Source organism: Ranitomeya variabilis, chromosome 5 (assembly GCF_051348905.1).
Source record: "Ranitomeya variabilis isolate aRanVar5 chromosome 5, aRanVar5.hap1, whole genome shotgun sequence".
In the NCBI taxonomy this organism is placed as follows: Eukaryota; Metazoa; Chordata; class Amphibia; order Anura; family Dendrobatidae; genus Ranitomeya; species Ranitomeya variabilis.
The window spans coordinates 676,464,063-676,485,245 of NC_135236.1; the positions used below are offsets into that span (position 1 = coordinate 676,464,063).

General features: G+C 43.7%; 2 protein-coding genes across 2 annotated transcripts; both read right to left on the minus strand.

The window, feature by feature from the left end:
- Nucleotides 1-1,002: 1,002 nt before the first annotated feature.
- LOC143777010 (E3 ubiquitin-protein ligase TRIM39-like) lies at nucleotides 1,003-6,193 on the minus strand. Its single transcript, XM_077266898.1, has one exon. It carries the CDS (start codon nucleotides 5,933-5,935, stop codon nucleotides 4,322-4,324), a length of 1,614 nt encoding a protein of 537 aa, XP_077123013.1. The 5' UTR covers nucleotides 5,936-6,193; the 3' UTR covers nucleotides 1,003-4,321.
- A 4,698-nt stretch (nucleotides 6,194-10,891) lies between these two features.
- Nucleotides 10,892-15,195, minus strand: LOC143777015 (E3 ubiquitin/ISG15 ligase TRIM25-like). Its single transcript, XM_077266906.1, has one exon. It carries the CDS (start codon nucleotides 15,018-15,020, stop codon nucleotides 13,794-13,796), a length of 1,227 nt encoding a protein of 408 aa, XP_077123021.1. The 5' UTR covers nucleotides 15,021-15,195; the 3' UTR covers nucleotides 10,892-13,793.
- Between the last annotated feature and the right edge of the window lie 5,988 nt (nucleotides 15,196-21,183).

Below are 21,183 nucleotides of genomic sequence, written 5' to 3' on the forward strand. Positions count from 1 at the left end.
GAAGAGGTGCCATAATGCATTTACTGAGGTAGGTTTTCTGTAGATGTCCGACTGTAATATATTGGTGGAGTGTCTCCTGATTGTTATATCCAAAAATCAATGGATTGGGAATCAAAATGATATGTAGGGTGAATATTTTCATCATTCCAGTTAAGAAAGAAGATACATTTTGTAATTTCTCTATGGAATACTAACAGATCAGGAAAATGTCATCGATGTACCAGCCCCCAGAAGAGCACGCAGTCCATCCACCCATCCATCACACACACTAGTACATACATCACACACACACAATACTCACATGGCAGGAATTCATTTGCACATGCACTTTATTAGTACATATATGGTATGCATCGATCCCTATAGGTGACTTATTTATCTATACATGTCAGGGATGTGCAGCAGATAGATCACGCAGATCCCACCACTACCCTCAGTTTGTCAGGGAGACGCAACTCCATTGCCTCCAATCACCAGGATTATTACGCAATCTACTAACCAGTGATGGTCGAGGCTGCGGCTGCTTCTACTACATGGCTGGTTATTGGGGAACTCACAGTGAACATATGATATATACACATCTGACTCCAACGCATGGAATATACTGTATATACATACCCCGGTATGGACAGTGCCAACTCCACAATAACAAAATGAACTACCACCATGAATCGTCTATAGAGGCCGATTGGACACCCTTTAAAGGTGGCGTATGGCTTTAGTGGTGCGGTTTACAGAGCAAGAGGAACAGAGCTATTACATTTTATATATTTAATTTGCAAAGGTAGGCAGTGTTTATAAAAAACAAAGATGTTACAAAATGGGAACAAAACAATACAGCATACAGCATTACATAACATAAAAAGGAACGATGAAAGAAAAATAGTATACCTGATGTTGCAGGAAAGGCTCTTCAGATCCGTACTGTAATTACCTATTCACAGTAGGAGGTCCATACTACAATGGAAGCGTCAGGTCTTTCTCACTTCCCCAGTTATAATGAATCTCATATGTTTAATGTGAGGATGATATGTTCCCTCTCTGAAGACGTCTCTATGGATTTTAATTTTTCTCTATAACTATACAGTACACCTATATCTATTGCAATCTGCATTATGTAAGGAGAACGGTTCCAGCATCACATTGTAGATTAAATACAGGTTAAACATTCATATAACATTTGTATAAACATGTTGTATCACGACTCTGTTCTGCCTACAGCAACAATGTCACCCAACAAGGTTTTTTGCATAGATGATCATGCGAGCTGATGTGTATGGGAAGAGCAGTGACGGCTTCTGGGGAGATTTTTTTTTACAACAGTTACATTCAGGATTGAAAAAACTAATTAGGGTCTAAATGAGACGATAATAAAAACTTATATTATCACATAATAACAATATAACTATTCACAACATGGTGATCTTTTCCATCCTTGTACTATAATCACAGAGGTGGTTATTGATTAAGATCGGTCACACATATAAACCTATCAGGCATGTGATTCCCTCTCAATAAACAGAGGGAAGGAGGAGCCAAGAATGTTAATAACTCGAGGAGTTTTGTTAAGTGCATTCTGCCGCCCATAGCACTTAACACCTCACTTACATAAAAAATTGAAATTCTTAGGAGTTATGAAACGGATTGACAATATAACGGTAAATATGAGTTCAGCTTTCACAGGGCTATGTGCACATATAAATGGTTCATGGGTTTATCTTCCTGACAGATTTCCTTTAGTTAAAGTGGTTCTCTCAAGTTCATGAATAGGTAAAATTGCAAAATGTTTATAAAAATAATCAACTTTATAATTTACCTCTTACTAAAAATCCTGGTCGACATATACGTGAGAACAACAGATTTTATTTTTTTACCATCCTCCGCTCCCAAAATGAATAAAATTAAGCAGTACATTATATTTACCACAAAATCGAGCAAACAAAAATGAAGCCACCGTAAGACAAAAATAAAAGGTTACGTTATGGACACTTTGAGGGTATGTGCACACGTTCAGGTTTTTTTGCGTTTTTTTGCGTTTTTCACGATAAAAACACTATTAAAGCTCATTAAAAATGCATACATTATGCATCCTATCATTTAGAATGCATTCTGCATGTTTTGTGCACATGATGCGTTTTTTTCCGCGAAAAAATGCATCGCGGTAAAAAAAGCAGCATGTTCATTAATTTTGCGGATTTTCTGCATTTTTCCCGCTATTCTATGCATTTGGAAAAAAGCGCACAAAAAACGCACCAAAAACGCATCAAAAACGCGTCAAAAACACATGCGGATTTCTGGCAGAAATGTCCGGTTTTTGTCAGGAAAATGTCTGCAAAAAATCCTGACGTGTGCACATACCCTTACACTATTATTATGTAGTTGATCATTTGTTCCTAAACGCAATATAAATTGTCTAATTAGTCTTCATTAGAAATGTTTTCTGCAGTAAAGTCTGAAGCTTTCACGTAGCCTAAGGCTACGTTCACATTTGCGTTGTGCACCACAGCGTCGGCGACGCAACGCACAATTCAAATGTGAACGCATGCACAACGCATTGTTTTGTGACGCATGCGTCCTTTTTTTGCTTGATTTTGGACGCACAAAAAATGCAACTTGCTGCGTCCTGTGCGCCCTGACGCATGCGCCACAGCGACGCAGGCGTCACAAAACGCAAATGCAACACATGTCCATGCACCCCCATGTTAAATATAGGGGTGCATGACGCATGCGGCGACGCAGCGGCACCCGACGCTGCGTCGCACAACGCTAATGTGAACGTAGCCTAAGAATTGGATGACAGCACTTTGTTCTCTGCTCTTCTCCGACCTCCTCTCAGTGTTAGAGATAGCAGCAGGTGCGGAGAGGAGATTGTACATGGCCGATCAGAGGGTATAGGTGGTGGGGGATGGAAAAAAAACAGATTTACAGGAAGTGGAGATCACACAGGACCTATGGTATCAAAGTGTAAAGAGTGAGGAAGGCACAGAGGGAAGGAGTTTATGAATCTGGTAAAGCATCGGCGAACAGAAAGAGGAGAGAACACACTGACGACTTGCAGTAGGGGAAAATCAAACCCGTCTTGGCATAAGAATTTCCCCTCACAGAGATCTATCATGGGCCAGAGAAATAATTTGCATCTGTCGTAGATTTTTTACAGAAGGGAAAATCATTCCAGGAATGAAGCTGTGCTGATACATGAGACTTGGAGAAGACAGCAGCGTCTAGGACACACTGACCTCACATCCAGCCTGTATTACTGGGAGGGACACGACCACTGGAGAAATGTCTGAAACTAGGATCAGGTTGTAAAGTGCATATCAGGAGGTCTGGGATGGATGAAAGAAAGAAGACTGCAGTGAAACTCAAGGAAACCACTAACACATGTACAAATATTTTCTTCCAGGATAAAGGTGTGACCCCTTAATAAACTTGATTCATCTTATTAAATCTACAAAATTGCAAAGGGCTCATAAGAACCAAGCCAACTTCTTATTTCCCTCTTATGAAAACTCCTCTCCATTCTGTAAAGCTGCAGTGTACAGATTGTTGCCTAGGTTATCGGCCACCTCTGCAGTGCAGTTTCCCAGGAATGTAGCATTTTCTTGCAATCTCCCGGCTTTAGAGCTTGTAAGTGCTGCTCTGAAGCTGAGGGGTCGCTGCATCTGGTAAACGTCAGTGCTTCATCCTAAATCCTAAAGACAAAGCTGACTCTACATGTTACAACGCTGGTCCATACTGTGAATCTTAAGAAGATCACAGTCCCTGGCAAGAAGGAAATTACGAGGCCGAGGAGAGGTGCGCTACTGAAGACAGGAGATTATAGGACCCATATAAAGATGTTGTTCCCCTTCAGAAAAAGTTTAACTTTGGCAACAGTTTGTCATAAAACAGTAAACTGGGCCGTCCTCACCGTCCGCGGTTCCAGCGCTGAGCTCCCGGTGCTGATTCTGATGTCCGGTATTGGCTAAAGCCCTGACGTGACTTCGAAAGTGCAGCAGCCAATCAGTGAGCTCAACGGCTCTGCCCGTGTGGATAGCATGCCTCCCTCAGACATGCTGAGCTCACTGATTGGTTGTTGTGCTGTCAACATGACGTCAGTGCCGCATCCTATACCGGACATCGGAAGCAGCACTACAGACTCAGCACCGATACCGAGGACGGTGAGCAGAGCCGCAATCTATACCAAACTGTATCCGGGGCTGAACATTTACTAAAAGGAGACGACCCCGTAATATTTATCTACAGACACTAGATATACCCCTCCAACCGATGCATCCTATTGGCCGATTGCTTCACCAATCATATTCTAATCCCTGTAATGTCATCTGTCGCTGGGTAGATTTCTACTAGGATGATGTTTCCTCACAGCTGCTCCTGATATCTTTATAGAACCATTTAATACACATAACACAGCATGAAGGGGCTCGGAGAAGGCGGCAGTGAAGGTGTGTAAGTGTCTGATGGGGTCACACAGCTCATAAAAGGACAACTGCCCGGCCTCATAATCCAGACATATCCTGACCCGATCACTGGAGATCTGGTGAGGTAACGGGATCACTTTACTGTCATGCATCACTGAATACTGATTATTACACTCCAGTCCTCCATATAAACCCCAGGACTTGTTATTACATCCAATGTATGACTGACGCCCCCTCCTGTCTATACTGGGGTAACACATCCCTACACTCCACCACTCTGACCTACTGCCCTCCACATCCCAGTAATGTTGTCCTGAGGTAAATCTCCTCCCGCTCATCACCTGATAACCCTGGAATCTCTCTGCTGTTTCTGGACGATTCTGTCTTATTTCTGTCCAGGTCGCAGATTTCAGGTCGTCTGATATAAGGAGATTATTAGCAGCCGTGTTTACATCCAGTAATATGTCTGCAGGATCCTGAACATGGAAGATCACATTTATATCTCTTATCATAGCAGATAATGTGTGTGATATGTGTGAGATCAGCTCTGCACCACGATCACCTCCATCATGTCCCCATGTGTCCTCATCATCTCCCTCCTCCTCAGGATCACACAAGTCACCGGTGTCTGGATCCTGTAAGACAGTCAGTGGATCCATCATGTTACACAGCTCCTCAATGTGCCTCATCTTCCTGGACAGCTCGTCCTTCTTTATTTCCAGCTTCTGGATCACATCAGACAGGGACATCTGTTCTTCCCGCCTGGAGATGTCACTCAGGACCTTCTTCTCCAGGTCGTCCACCCATCTCCTGATGTCTATAAACAGGGCAGTGACTCTTTTGTCTTCTCCAGATGATTTTTCTTTAACTTTTCTCCTTTGCTCCTCCAGACTCCGGACTCTTTCCTCGGTCTTCTTTCTCTTTGTGTTCAGATTCTGCAGAACATTTCTCATTTTCTCCTTCTTCTTCTCTGAGGCCTCCTCCAGCATTTCCACCCGGTGTCCCCGATGTTCTCCGGCCAAACTGCAGGACACACAGATACAAACAGCGTCCTCAGTGCAGTAATATTCCAGGATCTTCTTATGGACAGAACATTTCCTGGTCTCCATAGAAGTGCTGGGATCAGTGAGGACGTGTTCTGGTCCTTTGCTGTGAACCCTCAGATGATTATCACACAGAGAAGCCTCACAGTGTAGACAGGATCTAACAGCAGGTACAGGAGAGTGAATGCAGTAAGTGCAGCAGATCCCGGTGATCTCCTCCTGATGTGGCTCAGTAGACAGGAAATTCTCCACGACATTACTCAGAGTTATGTTCCTTATCAGTGCTGGTCGCCTCCGAAACTTTTCTCTACATTCAGGACAGGAATAAACTCCAGATCCGTCCCGTGTATTCAGGACCCGATCAATACAGACCCGGCAGAAGTTGTGTCCACATCTCAGGGTTACAGGATCTGTATACAGGGTCAGACAGATGGAACATTCCAGCTCTTTTCTGAGACCAGCAGACGCCATCACTGAAGGCAGAAGGAAGAAATGAAAGTAAAATTCTCCCGTAAACACCCAGTGGGTGTGACCCACAATTACTAGAAAGCGAGGGCCTGAACTTGTCCTTCTGGCTGTATCTACAGGTTTAGTGACGATTTCAGCAAATACCTACTTAAGGTCGGTTTTGTCACTATCACTCAGGTTTTTGTGCTATAAAGATTTTTCAATTTGTGGTTTTTTTTTGAGTCATTACTGCAGCCCGTGCTGAATTGTCACTTCTTCTATTTCCTGTTTCTGCCAAAGCAATAAATCTGCGTCGTTTGTTGCTATATTTTCCTTTGTCTGTTAGGGCTTTTACAGACATCCGTGATCATCGGTCCGATCTCAGATCACAATGTACGGAGTGGCCATTCGTCTCCCAACCCCGAGCGTGACAGGCTCATATATTTCTATGAGGCTGTCAATCTTTGGGTCGGGAGATGCGCGGCCAGCCCATGCATTGTGATCCGAGATCACTGAAGTCTTGAAGAGCCCTACTTGGGTTTCAATGTCATCACCTGAGGGAAATATAGGAGCTTACTGATCACTAATTCAGTGACTGAGGTATAATATTTAAGGGTTTATCTAATAAAGTCTACCACTGTCCATATGTCGTGTTAGGTCACCTGGAGGGCCTATGGGTGTCACACGCAATCTCAAAAGTAACCTACAAATGATCATAACTTCAGACGTTTTGTGTTATAAAGATTCTGCTTCATACAGTGACGATAGATTATCCTATTGCTTCCCCTATGTTCCTATAGTGCTAACACCACAGAATTTTTCCTATGGAGCGAATTTGTAAAGCTGAAACTTTGGGCAGCAGACCTGCAGGATAAATTGAAGGGGATGTCGATGAGGTCATGAAAATCGGATTGGTCGGTGTGTGACACCAAGCTCCTCTACCGTACACGTGATAACCATAGCTAAGGACTCTGGAAGTTCACAGTATTCAGAGCTCCATAAAGTGAGTAATGATCGGTTCCTGGTCCTCCGGCTTAGGTTACATTTACTTCAATGAGAACCCAAGTACAGCCACAACACAATGTACCCAAAATATCGCTGCATCCTTAAAGAATCCCACCAGCAATTTATACATAGACATATAACGCTGTGTAATCTGTTTCATCCCAGCTCAGTTATATCCATACATTATTGGCATCGTGTTCATGTGATCCAGTCTGACCACCAATTCCATACGTTTCCCTGTGTGGCCAAGATGTCGGTCTCCTCTGTTGTTGAGAACATCCAATGAACTACAGAATTACATTAGTTTAGCATGAAAATCCTCCTGGCTGCCTCCAAACCAAGCTCTGCTCTCACTGTTTCTCGGTATGAACCCCCTTCAATGCCATAATTGATGATAATACGGGAACTGGATCACAATAGGGAGACTCAGTAATGTCAAGTTCCAACAAAGACATTTTGGAGACTCTTCTGGGCTTCCGAAGGGCAGGCTGAATTATCATTCATTTACATTGTTAATGATGCTAAGAATAGAGTGCTGAAGGAGAAATCAGTCCAGGAATGAAGCTGTGCTGATACATGAGAGCTAGTGACGACAGCAGAACCCTGGATACCTTACAAATTACGGGTTTTACTAGATTCACACTTAAGTTTGATCCTCAGTTGCAAGATGGAATCTTCCCCCAACAGATGCAAATAGTGTCAGACGGACGCCATTTACTATAATCTGGTCTTTTTGGTTTCCATAAGAGTATTTGTCATTTTAGTGAATAAGTTAAAGCAGCATGAAAGTATTAGACACTTTATCTGCATCCAAACGTACACCATTGTAGTTAGTGGATCCATCTGACAACATTTTAGTCTGTAATCAGTGGAAAAAGTCTCATTTTCATAGCTCCTTTCTTCGTTGTGAAACCAGCCTTAGGGTACCTTCACACTAAACGATATCGCTAGCGATCCGTGACGTTGCAGCGTCCTGGCTAGTGATATCGTTGTGTTTGACACGCAGCAGCGATCAGGGTCCTGCTGTGATATCGTTGGTCGTTGGTTAAAGTTCAGAACTTTATTTGGTCGTCAGATCGCCGTGTATCGTCGTGTTTGACAGCAAAAGCAACGATACCAGCGATGTTTTACAATGGTAACCAGGGTAAATATCGGGTTACTAAGCGCAGGACCGCGCTTAGTAACCCGATGTTTACCCTGGTTACCAGTGTAAAATGTAAAAAAACAAACAGTACATACTCACCTTCGCGTCCCCCGACGTCCGCTTCCTGCACTGACTGAGTGCCGGCCGTAAAGTGAAAGCACAGCACAGCGGTGACGTCACCGCTCTGCTGTTAGGGCCGGCACTCACAGTCAGTGCAGGAAGCGGACGCCGGGGGACGCGAAGGTGAGTATGTCCTGTTTGTTTTTTACATTTTACACTGGTAACCAGGGTAAACATCGGGTTACTAAGCGCGGCCCTGCTTAGTGTGAAGGTACCTTTAGATACGCTGGCAGATAATGTTACACATGAAGTGTTAAATCCAGGGTGATTATAGAGGACAAATGTTTCACAATAATCTTGCAGTGTAAACAGGCGGAGTATCACCCCATGAATGCAAAACGTGCTGCACAAAAGATCAAGGTTCTCAGCAGCACATCCTCCTGTGTAAATATATCTTACTCTGCCAAGAACAATGGCAGCCAATGCGGACTGAACAACGGATTACAGATCATGAGTGACATTCAAAGCCGGGTCGTCCTGATTAAACAGGTTATTAAACAGCAAACATGTAGCGGGACGGTATTCGTATAAGGCCACATGAGTGTTGGGATTGATTATGGTAATTAAATATTAATCAAACTTTGCTCCGAGTTTGAGCCGAGTGTCACCTTATTGTGATCTGATTATCTTCGATGTGAGAATCACAGCACAGGTGAGAAGATGGAAAACATAATTTCTCCATCTTCTCCATTGTTTGAGTCCACGGACAATAGACTGCACTCGGATGTCATCTGAGTGCAGTCCAATGTTTCACACTCATCCACAGACTTGTATGGGTGAGTGTCATCCGATTTGAAAAAAGCACAGATCTGGACAGCGCCATAGCATAACATTGGTCTGAGTGCTATCTGATAAAATATTGGAGAGCCGTGTTATACGTTATTTGTGAGCAATCGCTAACACTGAGATATGTACATTAAATGTGGAAGCTGAAATGATCACATCTGATTAAGTATGTTCCCCTCCCGCTCCTGTAAGTTACGTTCTTAGCAATGAATCCCTAGGAGGCCACCTGGTAGATCTATTTTGCACATACGCCTTTATAACTGTGTCTGCTATCAAAAATCCTGATACAAAGTGCAGCGATTCCCATGATCCAGATATGTTCAGAAATACGTAATAAAACCAACATCCCCAACTTGTGCCCCAATATTTCCTGCAATCTTTATCAAGAGAATAATCCCTCGATGCACCATTGGTGTAAGATACAACTTCTGCCATGTTGTGAGGAAGTTGCGTACTTTAAATTACAGTGATATTAATTTCCATTTCTACCCGAGTTTGAGAAGTAAAAGATCGGATGTCAGGGATGATTTTCGCTGTTTATCACTGGTTTAATTAAAAAGTCTAGTAAAAAGATGTAACAAACAGTTCATAGTTCGATGTCATGTCCGACGACTTGGGAATTATAGAGAATTGTTATCATTGTACTGTTGTTTTCATACTGCCTTGTAATCCGGTTTGCCTTTTAGAAGGTTGTCCTGTCTCTCTCCCTGTAGCCCAGCTCTGATGTCAGTAACTCCTCCCTTCTTCCTCAGATAGTGTATGTCAGCCATGTTGCTTTTGTATTTGTTTTTCTCCCAGTGCAAATGTATTTTTTTATTTCTTCATGGCAGGAATTAATTTGCACATGCACTTTATTAGTACATATATGGTATGCATCGATCCCTATAGGTGACTTATTTTTCTATATATGTCAGGAATGTGCAGCAGATAGATCACGCAGATCCCACCACTACCCTCAGTTTGTCAGGGAAACGCAACACCACTGCCTCCAATCACCAGGATTATTACACAATTTGCTAACTAGTGATGGTTGAGGCCGCGGCTGCTTCCACTACATGGCTGGTTATTGAGCGTATGGTATATGCACCTCTGACTCCAACGCATGGAATATACTGTATATACATGGACACTGCCAACTCTACAATAACAAAATGAACTACTAGCTGCCACCATGAATCATTTATACAGGCCGATTGGACACCCATTAAAGGTGGTGTACGGCTTCAGGGTTGCGGTTTACAGAGCAAGAGGAACAGAGCTATTACATTTTATATATTTAATTCGGAAAGGTAGGCAGTGTTTCTAAAAAAACAAAGATGTTACAAAATGGGAACAAAACAATACTGCATATACCATTACCTAACATAAAAAGGAATGATGAAAGAGAAATACTAAACCTGATCTTGCAGGAAAGGCTCTTCAGATCCGTACTGTAATTACCTATTCACAGTAGGAGGTCCATACTACAATGGAAGTGTCAGGTCTTTCTCACTTCCCCAGTTATAATGAATCCCATATGCTCATAGTGAGGTTCTACTTCAATGTAGGTTGTAGTGTCAGCGCCTTATCACTTCTCCAGTTATAATGAATCCCATATGTATAATGTGAGGATGAGATGTCTTTATTGATTTTATTTTTTCTTTATAACCATACAGTACACCTATATCTATTGCAATCTGCATTATGTAAGGAGAACGGCTCCAGCATCACATTATAGATTAAATACAGGTCAAACATTCATACGACATTTGTATAAACATGTTGTATCACGACTCTGTTCTGCCTACAGCAACAATGTCACCCAACGAGGTTTTTTGCATAGACGATCATGCGGGCTGATGTGTATGGGAAGAGCAGTGACGGCTTCTGGAGAGATTTTTTACAACAGTTACATTCAGGTTCGAAAAAACTAATTAGAGTCTAAATGAGACGATAATAAAAACTTTTATTATCACATAATAACAATATAACTGTTCACAACATGGTGATCTTTTCCAGCCTTGTACTGGAATCACAAAGGTGATTATCGATGAAGATCGGTCACACATATAAACCTTTCAGGCGTGTGATTCCCTCTCAATAAACAGAGGGAAGGAGGCGCAAAGAATGTTAATAACTCGAGGAGGCGGAGTTTTGTTGAGTGCATTCTGCCGCCCATAGCACTTAACACCTCACTTACATAAAAACGTGGAATTCTCAGGATTTATGAAACGGATTGACAATATAAAGGTAAATATGAGTTCAGCTTTCACAGGGCTATGTGCACATATAAATGGTTCATGGGTTTATCTTCCTGACAGATTTCCTTTAGTTAAAGTGGTTGTATCAAGTTCATGAATAGCTAAAATTGCAAAATGCTTATAAAAATAATCAACTTTATAATTTACCTCTTACTAAAAATCCTGTCCGTTTTATTTTTTCGGCATATAAGTGAGAACAACAGAATATCATTTTTACCATCCTCCACCCCTAAAATTATTAACATTAAGCAGTACATTATATTTACCACAAAATCGAGCAAACAAAAATGAAGCCACCGTTAGACAAAAATAAAAAGTTACGTTATGGACACCTTTACACTATTATTATGTAGTTGATAATTTGTTCCTAAGTGCAATATAAATTGCCTCATTAGTCTTCGTTAGATATATTTTCTGCAGTAAAGTCTGATGCTTTTACGCAACCTAAGACTTGGATGACAGCACTTTGTTCTCTGCTCTTCTCCGACCTCCTCTCAGTGTTAGAGATAGCAGCAGGTGCGGAGAGGAGATTCTACGTGGCCGATCAGAGGGTATAGGAGGTGGGGGAAGGAAAAAAATAGAATTTCAGGAAGTGCAGATCACGCAGGATCTATGGTATCAAAGTGTAAAGAGTGAGGAAGGCACAGAGGGAAGGAGTTTATGAATCTGGTAAAGTATCAGCGAACAGAAAGAGGAGAGAACACACTGACAACTTGCAGTAGGGGAAAGTCAAACTCATCTTGGCATAAGAAGTTCTCCTCACAGAAATCTATCATGAGCCGGAGAAATAATTTGTATCTGTTGTAGATTTTTTACAGAAGGAAAATCATTCCAGGAATGAAGCTGTGCTGATACATGAGACCTGGAGGAGACAGCAGCATCTAGGACACACTGACCTCACATCCAGCCTGTATTACTGGGAGGGACACGACCACTGGAGAAATGTCTGAAACTAGGATCAGGTTTTCTTATCAGGAGGTCTGGGATGGATGAAAGAATGAAGACTGCAGTGCAACTCAAGGAAACCACTAACACGTAGAAATATTTTCTTCCATGACAAAGGTTAATAAACTTGATTCATCTTATTAAATCGACAAAATTGCAAAGGGCTCGTAAAAACCAAGACACTCTGTAATTTACCTCTTATGAAAACTCCTCTCCATTCTGTAAAGCTGCAGTGTACAGATTGTTACCTAGGTTATCGGCCACCTCTGCAGTGCAGTTTCCCAGGAAAGTAGCGTTTTCTTGCAATCTCCCGGCTTTAGAGCTTGTAAGTGCTGCTCTGAAGCTGATGGGTCGCTGCATCTGGTAAACATCAGCGGTTCTTCCTAAAAGCAAAGCTGACTCTACATGTTAGAACGGTGGTCCGTACTGTGAATCTTAAGAAGATCACAGTCCCTCGCAAGAAGGAAATTACAAGGCCGAGGAGAGGTGCGCTACTGAAGATAGGAGATTATAGAATCCATATAAAGATGTTGCGCTCCTTGAGAAAAAGTTTAACTTTGGCGGAAATTTGTCATAAAACAGTAAACTGGGCCGTCCTCACCGTCCTCGGTTCCAGCGTTGAGCTTCCGGTGCTGATTCTGATGTCCGGTATTGGCTAAAGCCCTGACGTGACTTCGAAAGTGCAGCAGCCAATCAGTGAGCTCAAGGGCTCTGCCCGTGTGGATAGCATGCCTCCCTCAGACATGCTGAGCTCACTGATTGGTTGTTGTGCTGTCAACATGACGTCAGTGCCGCATCCTATACCGGACATCGGAAGCAGCTCTACAGACTCAGCACCGATACCGAGGACGGTGAGCAGAGCCGCAATCTATACCAAACTGGATCCGGGGCTGAACATTTACTAAAAGGAGACGACCCCGTAATATTTATCTACAGACATTAGATATACCCCTCCAACCGGTGCATCCTGTTGGCTGATTGCTTCACCAATCATATTCTAATCCCTGTGATGTAACCTGTATAGGCTCGGAGAAGAAGGCAGTGAAGGTGTGTAAGTGTCTGATGGGGTCACACAGTTCATGAAAGGACATAATCCAGACATATCCTGACTCCATCACTGGAGATCTGGTGAGGTAACAGGATATCTTTATTTATTATTGTCATGTATCACTGAATACTGATTATTATTATACGCCCGCCCTCCATATAAACCCCAGGACTTGTTATTATCTCCACTGTATAACTGCTGCCCCCTCCTGTCTATACTGGGGTAACACATCCCCACACTCCACCACTCTGATCTACTGATCTCCACATCCCAGTAAGGCTGGGTTCACACTGCGTTATGGGCGTCCGTTAGACGGACTACGTTACACCGCGGCATAACGCGGTGTAACGTAGTTTGTTAACGTCGCCATTGACTCCAATGTCGGACGCATCGCTAGCGCACGCCCACAATGGGCGTGCGCTAGCGATGTGCCGTCATTGAGTGACGGACCACGAGACGCGGGCTGCAGCGTTTCCGGGTCCGTCACCGCTAGCGCAGATAGAGCTACCAGATTCTCTATCTGCGCTAGCGAGCTGCCATACCGGCACTTGGGTTAACAGCAGCCTGTTAACGTATGTGTTGAACGGGCTGCTGTTAACGAAATGTGAACCCGGCCTTATGTCGTACTGAGATTAATCTCCTCCTGCCCATCACCTGATTATACTGGAATCTCTCTGCTGTTTCTGGACGATTCACTGTTATTTGTGTCCTGGTCTCAGCTTTCAGGTCGCCTGATATAAGGAGATTATTAGCAGCTGTGTTTACATCCAGTAATATGTCTGCAGGATCCTGCACAGAGAAGATCACATTTATATCTCTTATCATAGCAGATAATGTGTGTGATATGTGTGAGATCAGCTCCTCACACCGATCACTTCCATCATGTCCTCCTGTGTCCTCATCACCTCCCTCCTCCTCAGGATCACACAAGTCACCGGTGTCTGGTTCCTGTAAGACAGTCAGTGGATCCGTCATGTTACACAGCTCCTCAATGTGCCTCATCTTCCTGGACATCTCGTCCATCTTTATTTCCCGATTCTGGATCACATCAGACAGTGAAAGTGACACCTGCTCTTCCCGCCTGGAGATGTCACTCAGGATCCTCTTCTCCAGGTCGTCCACCCGTCTCCTGATGTCTATAAACAGGGCAGTGACTCTTTTGGCTTCTCCAGATGATTTTTCTTTAACTTTTCTCCTCTGCTCCTCCAGACTCCGGACTCTTTCCTCAGTCTTCTCTCTCTTTGTGTTAAGATTCTGCAGAACATTTCTCATTTTCTCCTTCTTCTTCTCTGAAGCCTCATCCAGCATTTCCACCCGGTGTCCTCGATGTTCTCCGGCCAAACTGCAGGACACACAGATACAAGCAGCGTCCTCAGTGCAGTAATACTTCAGGAGTTCCTTATGGACAGAACATTTCCTGGTCTCCAGAGAAGTGCTGGGATCAGTGAGGACGTGTTCTGCTCCTTTACTGTGAAGTTTTAGGTGATTATCACAGAGAGAAGCCTCACACATCAGACAGGATTTCACAGCCGGTACAGGAGAGTGAAAACAGTAAGTGCAGCAGATCCCGGTGATCTCCTCCCGATGTGGCTCAGTAGACCGGAAATTCTCCACGACATTACTCAGAGTTATGTTCCTTATCAGTGCTGGTCGCCCCTGAAACTCTTCTCTACATTCAGGACAGGAATAAACTCCAGTATTCAGGACTTGATCAATACAGACCCGGCAGAAGTTGTGTCCACATCTCAGGGTTACAGGGTCTGTATACAGGTTCAGACAGATGGAACATTCCAGCTCCTTTCTGAGACCAGCAGACGCCATCGCGGAAGGCAGAAGGAAGAAATGAAAGTAAAATTCTCCCGTAAACACCCAGTGGGTGTGACCCACAATTACTAGAAAGCGAGGGCCTGAACTTGTCCTTCTGGCTGTATCTACAGGTTTAGTGACGATTTCAGCAAATACCTCCTTAAGGTCGGTTTTGTCACTATCACTCAGGTTTTTGTGCTATAAAGCTTTTTCATTTTTTGTTTTTTCTTGAGTCATTACTGCAGCTCGTGCTGAATTGTGACTTCTTCTATTTCCTGTTTCTGCCAAAGCAATAAATCTGCGCCGTTTGTTGCTATATTTTCCTTTGTCTGTTAGGGCTTTTTCAGATGTCCGTGATTATCGGTCCGATCTCAGATCACAATGTACAGAGTGGCCATGCGTCTCCCAACCCCGAGCGTGACAGGTTCATATATTTCTATGAGGCTGTCAGTCTTTGGGTCGGGAGATGCGCGGCCAGCCCATGCATTGTGATCCGAGATCATGGAAGTCTTGAAGAGCCCTACTTGGGTTTCAGTGTCATCACCTGAGGGACATATAGGAGCTTACCGATCACTAATTCAGTGACTGAGGTATATTTAAGGGTTTATCTAATAAAGTCTACCACTGTCCATATGTCGTGTTAGGTCACCTGAAGGGCCTATGGGTGTCACACGCAATCTCAAAAGTAATGTTTTGTGCTGCTTCCTACAGTGACGATAGATTATCCTATTGCTTCTTGTTGTGAATTCTGTTCTTGGGCTCCCTCCGGTGGTTATAAGTGGTAGCACTGCTGTCTGTCCTTCACAGCAGTTATCAGGTGTGTTCACTCTGGACTGGGCTATTTAGTCTGGCTTCACCATTTAGTGAGTGCCAGTTGGCCATTGTTTCTGGAGGATTCACATCTCTTCATGGTCTCTCCTGCTTCCTGGTCTTTTCACCAAGATAAGTCCTGCTTGTTTTGCAGCCCACATTTTTGTGGGCCTTATTGTTCCGTGCATTTCATGTTTTTTCTTGTTCAGCTTAATCTGTGTAAGGATTTATGCAGTCAAGCTGGAATCTCTGGAGAGGCAGATATACCCTCCATGTCTTTAGTTAGATGTGGAGTTTTTGTATTTTCTGTGGTGGATATTTCTTAGTATTTTAATACTGACCGTATAGTTCTCTGTCCTATCTTTCCTATTTTAGCTAGATTGACCTCCTTTGCTAAATCCTGTTTTCAGCCTGTGTATGTTTTTTCCTCTCCTCTCACAGTCAATATTTGTGGGGGGCTGCCTATCCTTTGGGAATTTTCTCTGAGGCGAGATAGCTTTCCCTTTTCTATCTATAGGGTTAATTAGTCCTCCGGCTGTGTCGAGGTGTCTAGGATCAGTAGGTACATCCCACGGCTACTTCTTGTTGCGGTGTTAAGTTCAGGGTCCGCGGTCAGTATAGATACCACCTTCTCCAGAGTACGTCTCATGCTGCTCCTAGGCCACCAGTTCATAACAGTACAACTGGCCAACAATGAGTTAACCGCATCTCAGAAGAAGGGAAAGAAAGTGCTGAGCCATTATTTTTCTGTACTCTGTTGTGTTTTTTTTTCCCTCTTTACCTCTGGGTGGCTCAGGAGTTTGGCGCTGACATGGATGTTCAGGGACTTGCTTCTCGTGTGGATCAACTTGCTGCTAGAGTGCAGGGTATTTCTGATTATATCGTTCAGACTCCGGTTTTAGAGCCTAGAATTCCAACTCCTGATCTGTTTTTTGGGGACAGGTCAAAATTTCTGAGCTTTAAAAATAACTGTAAACTGTTTTTTGCTCTGAAGCTCCGTTCCTCTGGTGATCCCATCCAGCAGGTTAAAATTGTCATATCTCTGTTGCGTGGCGACCCCCAGGATTGGGCATTTGTCCTGGAACCTGGGAATCCAGCGTTGTTTAATGTAGACACCTTTTTTCAGGCGCTTGGGTTATTGTATGATGAACATCCGAGGAATAAGAAAACAGAAGTGGCACTCACCCGAAAATGCTGTACAAAAAATGTCCTTTATTCAGAGCATATACTCACAGACATAAAATGGAGAGGCGGCTGGTAGGAAGAGGAGTGCAAGAGGAGGCAAGAGGACGACGGCCGTTTCGCGCCTGCGCGCTTCAACGGGTCCAGGTGCGTGAATTAAAAGCGTCATGTCCTATATAGGGAACTAAACGACTTTATACAAACAGGTGAAATCATTAAAAACACATTTGGACATACACACCAAATTATGCCGATAAGCAAAATAAACAAAATGAGGAAATACATTTACATTTGCATATAGAAGGTACAAAAATCATGGCTTTTAGAGGAAAATAGACATATCCAATTTGTCATTTAATCCGATAGCGCCCTGCGCATTAGATTCAATTATCCACCTCGCCTCATGTTGCAGCAGTATTTTTCCGCGATCACCTCCATTTTGGGGGTTTTTTACAATTTCCAAACCCGCAAAACGTAATACGTTTGGATTTGCGCTATGTGTATCGCGTATATGTTTTATGAAACGAGGACAGCCCTTACCAGAAGAGACAGAATTATAGTGTTCTCTGAATCTATGAAACAATGGGCGGATGGTCTTACCTATATAAAAGAAATGGCATGGACATGTAATTAAATAAACCACATATTGTGATTTACAAGTTATTAATTGACGGACTGTATGATGAACCTAACTCTGTAGATCATGCTGAGAAAACCTTGTTGGCCCTGTGTCAGGGTCAAGAAGCGGCAGAATCATATTGCCAGAAATTTAGAAAATGGTCTGTGTTGACTAAATGGAATGAGGATGCTTTGGCGGCAATTTTCAGAAAGGGTCTTTCTGAATCCGTTAAAGATGTTATGGTGGTCTGGCCTGCTGGTCTGAGTGATTCTATGTCTCTGGCCATTCAAATTGATCGGCGCTTGCGTGAGCGCAGAGCTGTGCACACTATGGCATTGTCTTCCGAGCGGAGTCCTGAGCCTATGCAATGTGATAGGATTGTGTCTAGAGCTGAACGACAAGGATTCAGACGTCAGAATAGGTTGTGTTTTTACTGCGGCGATTCTGCTCATGTTATTTCTGATTGCCCTAAGCGTGCCAAGAGAATCGCTAGTTCCATTACCATCAGTACTGTACAACCTAAATTTCTGTTATCTGTGACCCTGATCTGCTCATTATCGTCATTTTCTGTCATGGCATTTGTGGATTCAGGCGCCGCTTTAAATTTAATGGACTTAGAATTTGCCAGATGTTGTGGGTTTCCCTTACAGCCTTTGCAGAGTCCTATCCCTTTGAGGGGCATTGATGCTACACCATTGGCTAAAAATAAACCTCAGTTTTGGACACAGCTAACCATGTGCATGGCGCCAGCCCATCAGGAAGATTGTCGTTTTCTGGTGTTGCATAATCTGCATGATGCTATTGTGCTGGGGTTTCCATGGTTACAGGTGCATAATCCGGTGTTGGATTGGAAATCTATGTCTGTGACTAGTTGGGGTTGTCAGGGGGTTCATGATGACGTTTCTTTGATGTCAATTTCCTCCTCCCCCTCTTCTGAAGTTCCTGAGTTTTTGTCAGATTTCCAGGATGTTTTTGATGAGCCCAAGTCCAGTTCCCTTCCACCGCATAGGGACTGTGATTGTGCTATTGACTTGATTCCAGGCTGTAAGTTCCCTAAGGGCCGACCTTTCAACCTGTCTGTGTCAGAACATGCCGCCATGCGGAGTTATGTTAAGGAGTCTTTGGAGAAGGGGCATATTCGGCCATCTTCTTCTCCATTGGGAGCAGGTTTCTTTTTTGTTGCCAAAAAGGATGGTTCCTTGAGACCCTGTATTGATTATCGCCTCTTGAATAAGATCACGGTCAAATTCCAATACCCTTTGCCTTTGCTCTCTGATTTGTTTGCCAGGATTAAGGGGGCTAGTTGGTTTACTAAGATTGACCTTCGAGGGGCATATAATCTTGTTCGTATTAAGCAGGGCGACGAATGGAAAACTGCATTTAATACGACCGAAGGCCATTTTGAATATCATGTGATGCCATTCGGACTCTCTAATGCTCCATCTGTGTTTCAGTCCTTCATGCATGATATATTTCGGAATTATCTTGATAAATTCATGATTGTATATTTGGATGATATTTTGATTTTTTCGGATGATTGGGAGTCTCATGTGAAACAAGTCAGGATGGTATTTCAAATCCTTCGTGATAATGCCTTGTTTGTGAAGGGGTCTAAGTGCCTCTTTGGAGTACAGAAGGTTTCTTTTTTGGGCTTCATTTTTTCTCCCTCGTCTATGGAAATGGATCCGGTTAAGGTTCAGGCCATTCATGATTGGATCCAGCCCACATCCGTGAAGAGCCTTCAGAAATTTTTGGGCTTTGCTAATTTTTATCGCCGTTTCATTGCCAACTTCTCCAGTGTGGTTAAACCTCTGACCGATTTGACGAAGAAAGGCGCTGATGTGACGAATTGGTCCTCTGCGGCTGTTTCTGCCTTTCAGGAGCTTAAACGCCGATTTACTTCTGCCCCTGTGTTGCGTCAGCCGGATGTTTCTCTTCCTTTTCAGGTTGAGGTTGACGCTTCTGAGATTGGGGCAGGGGCCGTTTTGTCTCAGAGGAATTCTGATGGTTCCGTGATGAAACCGTGTGCCTTCTTCTCTCGAAAGTTTTCGCCTGCGGAACGCAATTATGATGTCGGTAATCGTGAGTTGTTGGCTATGAAGTGGGCATTTGAGGAGTGGCGACATTGGCTTGAGGGGGCTAAGCACCGTGTTGTGGTCTTGACCGATCATAAGAATCTGATTTACCTCGAGTCTGCCAAACGGCTGAATCCTAGACAGGCCCGATGGTCCCTGTTTTTCTCCCGTTTTGATTTTGTTGTCTCGTATCTTCCGGGTTCTAAGAATGTTAAGGCTGATGCCCTCTCTAGGAGTTTTTTGCCTGATTCCCCTAGGGTCCTTGAGCCGGTCGGTATTCTGAAGGAGGGGGTGATTCTTTCTGCCATCTCCCCTGATTTACGACGGGTTCTTCAGGAATTTCAGGCTGATAAACCTGACCGCTGTCCAGTGGGGAAACTGTTTGTTCCTGATAGATGGACTAACAAAGTGATTTCTGAGGTTCACTGTTCTGTGTTGGCTGGTCATCCTGGGATTTTTGGTACCAGAGATTTGGTTAGTAGGTCATTTTGGTGGCCTTCTTTGTCACAGGATGTGCGTTCCTTTGTGCAGTCCTGTGGGACTCGTGCGCGGGCTAAACCTTGCTGCTCACGCGCTAGTGGGTTGCTTTTGCCTTTGCCGGTCCCTGAGAGGCCTTGGACGCATATTTCTATGGATTTTATTTCGGATCTTCCGGTTTCCCAGAGGATGTCGCTTATCTGGGTGGTTTGTGACCGGTTTTCTAAGATGGTTCATTTGGTACCTTTGCCTAAATTGCCTTCCTCTTCTGAGTTGGTTCCGTTGTTCTTTCAGCATATGGTTCGTTTGCATGGCATTCCGGAGAATATTGTATCCGACAGAGGTTCCCAGTTTGTTTCCAGGTTTTGGCGGGCCTATTGTGCTAGGCTGGGCATTGATTTGTCTTTTTCTTCCGCATTTCATCCTCAGACAAATGGCCAAACCGAGAGAACTAACCAGACTTTGGAAACTTATTTGAGATGCTTTGTGTCTGCCGATCAGGATGATTGGGTGGCTTTCTTGCCATTGGCCGAGTTTGCCCTTAATAATCGGGCTAGTTCTGCTACCTTGGTTTCACCTTTCTTTTGTAATTCTGGGTTTCATCGTCGTTTTTCTTCAGGGCAGGTTGAGCCTTCTGATTGTCCTGGGGTGGACTCTGTGTTTGACAGGTTGCAGCAAATTTGGACTCATGTTGTGGACAAGTTGGTGTTGTCTCAGGAGGAGGCTCAGCGTTTTGCTAACCATCGGCGGCGTGTGGGTTCCCGGCTTCGGGTTGGGGATTTGGTCTGGTTGTCTTCCCGTCATGTTCCTATGAAGGTTTCTTCCCCTAAGTTCAAGCCTCGGTTTATTGGTCCTTATAGGATTTCTGAGATTATCAATCCAGTGTCTTTTCGTTTGGCCCTTCCAGCCTCTTTTTCCATCCACAATGTTTTTCATAGATCTTTGTTGCGGAAATATGTGGTACCCGTCGTTCCCTCTGTTGATCCTCCTGCCCCGGTGTTGATTGATGGAGAGT

What these genes read in the sequence shown, in the direction of transcription:
- LOC143777010 (XM_077266898.1), bottom strand. Translation starts at nt 5,935, where the DNA reads ATGGCGTCTGCTGGTCTCAGAAAAGAGCTGGAATGTTCCATCTGTCTG.
- LOC143777015 (XM_077266906.1), bottom strand. Translation starts at nt 15,020, where the DNA reads ATGGCGTCTGCTGGTCTCAGAAAGGAGCTGGAATGTTCCATCTGTCTG.